General features: G+C 38.0%; 1 protein-coding gene across 1 annotated transcript; it reads right to left on the bottom strand.

The window, feature by feature from the left end:
• Positions 1-289: 289 nt before the first annotated feature.
• LOC131018246 (uncharacterized) lies at positions 290-1,558 on the bottom strand. Its single transcript, XM_057946970.1, has 3 exons — positions 841-1,558; positions 655-759; positions 290-571 (listed from the first exon to the last, which is right to left on the bottom strand). Exons 1-3 carry the CDS (start codon positions 1,141-1,143, stop codon positions 290-292), a joined length of 690 nt encoding a protein of 229 aa, XP_057802953.1. The 5' UTR covers positions 1,144-1,558.
• Positions 1,559-1,799: the final 241 nt, after the last annotated feature.

Consider the following 1,799-nt stretch of genomic DNA (forward strand, 5'->3'; position numbering starts at 1 on the left):
TTGACTATTTTATGTTGTTTTCAATGCTTAATGAATAGCCTAAATACCTCAAGTACAGTCAGAGCATGATTCATAAATAAGATTCAAAGAGTATAACACAAACCATCTCATTACATTTATAAGTAATGGACAAATGCCATATTTCAATTCATTCAAAACAAATTGCAACTGAGATCTTCAAAACAAATTAGTATTTGCTGTCAAAGGTAATCTTCAAACCATACAAAACAAATCAAAACACCTTAAATGAGTTTTAAAGTAGTTTCTAAATAAGCTGACAAAGGTAATTTCAACTGCTTGTTGTTGATCCAGCAGTTGAAATCACATTTAGTCCCCTAGGAGATCTTCTAAGTACTGGTTCTTGAAGCTGCTCTTGAGCTTTGCCTCTTGGAGCCTTGAAAGGCTTTGTTGCTGTCTTCTTCATCTTCGAGGAAAGACCAACTGCTGTGGATGGGCTTCTCTTTCTTTTCTCCATTCTGAGCTCTCTCTCATTAGGTATGACAAATCTGACATTTGATTCACTTTCTCTTGGTGTGCCCTCAGTTATGACTATTGACTGTGATCCTCCGGGCTGTAACAAACATTGAGAGGATACAATATTAATAGTGGAGTAAAGTGAATTAAAAATGTTTGTAGTTCTATTTAGTCACTTACATTTAGTATTTGTTTTCCAGTTTCTTCATGAACATAGAGTCCAAGTCCTGCTGGTGCTTTCCCTTTACACTTAGTTGAGGTGGAAGACTCTGCTACTTTGTTCACCTACACATTTTATAGAAGTTAGTAACACTGTATAATACATATTAGTTAACTAAATACAAATTGGATGTCAGTTGTCAATACCTTGGTAGGATTCAGTGCACATGCACTTTTTTTGTGGGTTGCACTCCTACAGAGGGTGCAATGTTGTGTCTTCCCCACCCTTGACAACTTGTGCTTGCGTTTTGGTTCATTAGCTGCTTTCACTCTGTTTTTCTTAGGCCTTCCTACGTTCTTTTCTACAGGGGGTGGTTCTATTGCATCTTCAGCTTTCACATTCCAAAACTTAACACCGGGTAATGGTTGGATTAAGTGTTCATATGCCTTGGCATATGTGTCCCTGTGGTAACACTGACTAATGTATGGCATCCCCAGCATCCTTTGCATCTGCAAAGGTCATGCCCAAAGCAAAACTACCCTCCTGACCATCTTGTACAGACCCAATAATCTGAATATTGTTCTCTTCCTCACTCTCTGATGATTCTTGGCTAAACACAGAATCTCCCTCATCAAGCTCACCCTTTGCCTCATCTCCAAGCCTAATCTCACTCTTTGGCCCTGCCCCATTAAGTTCAACTCCTCTGCCCCTTCCACCCCAGTCACATTTCCTAAATCTTCACCATCATTATGTTCAATTCCACTAATTGGCTCTGCCCTGCCCCATCTAAGTCCTCATTATAACTATCCTCTGGGAACATGGCAAGTGGTGTGATAGAAGGCATAGGATCTCTATCATAATCAGCAAAAAAAAAATTCTCTCTTGGCCAACTAATTCAAAATAGTCTAACACCTTATGACAATGTTTAGAATCCCTAAGGTGAACTAGGACATTCTCTAACTTATAATCCTCATCACAAGCATAAACTTTATTAGGTTTACTCCCATAAATCTTCTCATATTCATCATTAATCCGATCAAAAGTCATATTTTCAACATTATCCTCAATCTTAACAGAATTATAACCATCATGAATCAAATCACCAGAATCTTCATCTTTTTTCCATACACCCCAAAAGTTGAAAACAAAAATAACAGGAGGTGCC

Source organism: Salvia miltiorrhiza, chromosome 3 (genome assembly GCF_028751815.1).
Source record: "Salvia miltiorrhiza cultivar Shanhuang (shh) chromosome 3, IMPLAD_Smil_shh, whole genome shotgun sequence".
NCBI classification, from domain to species: Eukaryota; Viridiplantae; Streptophyta; class Magnoliopsida; order Lamiales; family Lamiaceae; genus Salvia; species Salvia miltiorrhiza.

Coding starts and splice junctions, on each gene's coding strand:
- LOC131018246 (XM_057946970.1), bottom strand. CDS start 1,143: ATGCAAAGGATGCTGGGGATGCCATACATTAGTCAGTGTTACCACAGG. Junction 760..840: donor GTGCACTGAATCCTACCAAG/GTATTGACAACT, acceptor TAAAATGTGTAG/GTGAACAAAGTAGCAGAGTC. Junction 572..654: donor CTGGAAAACAAATACTAAAT/GTAAGTGACTAA, acceptor TGTTTGTTACAG/CCCGGAGGATCACAGTCAAT.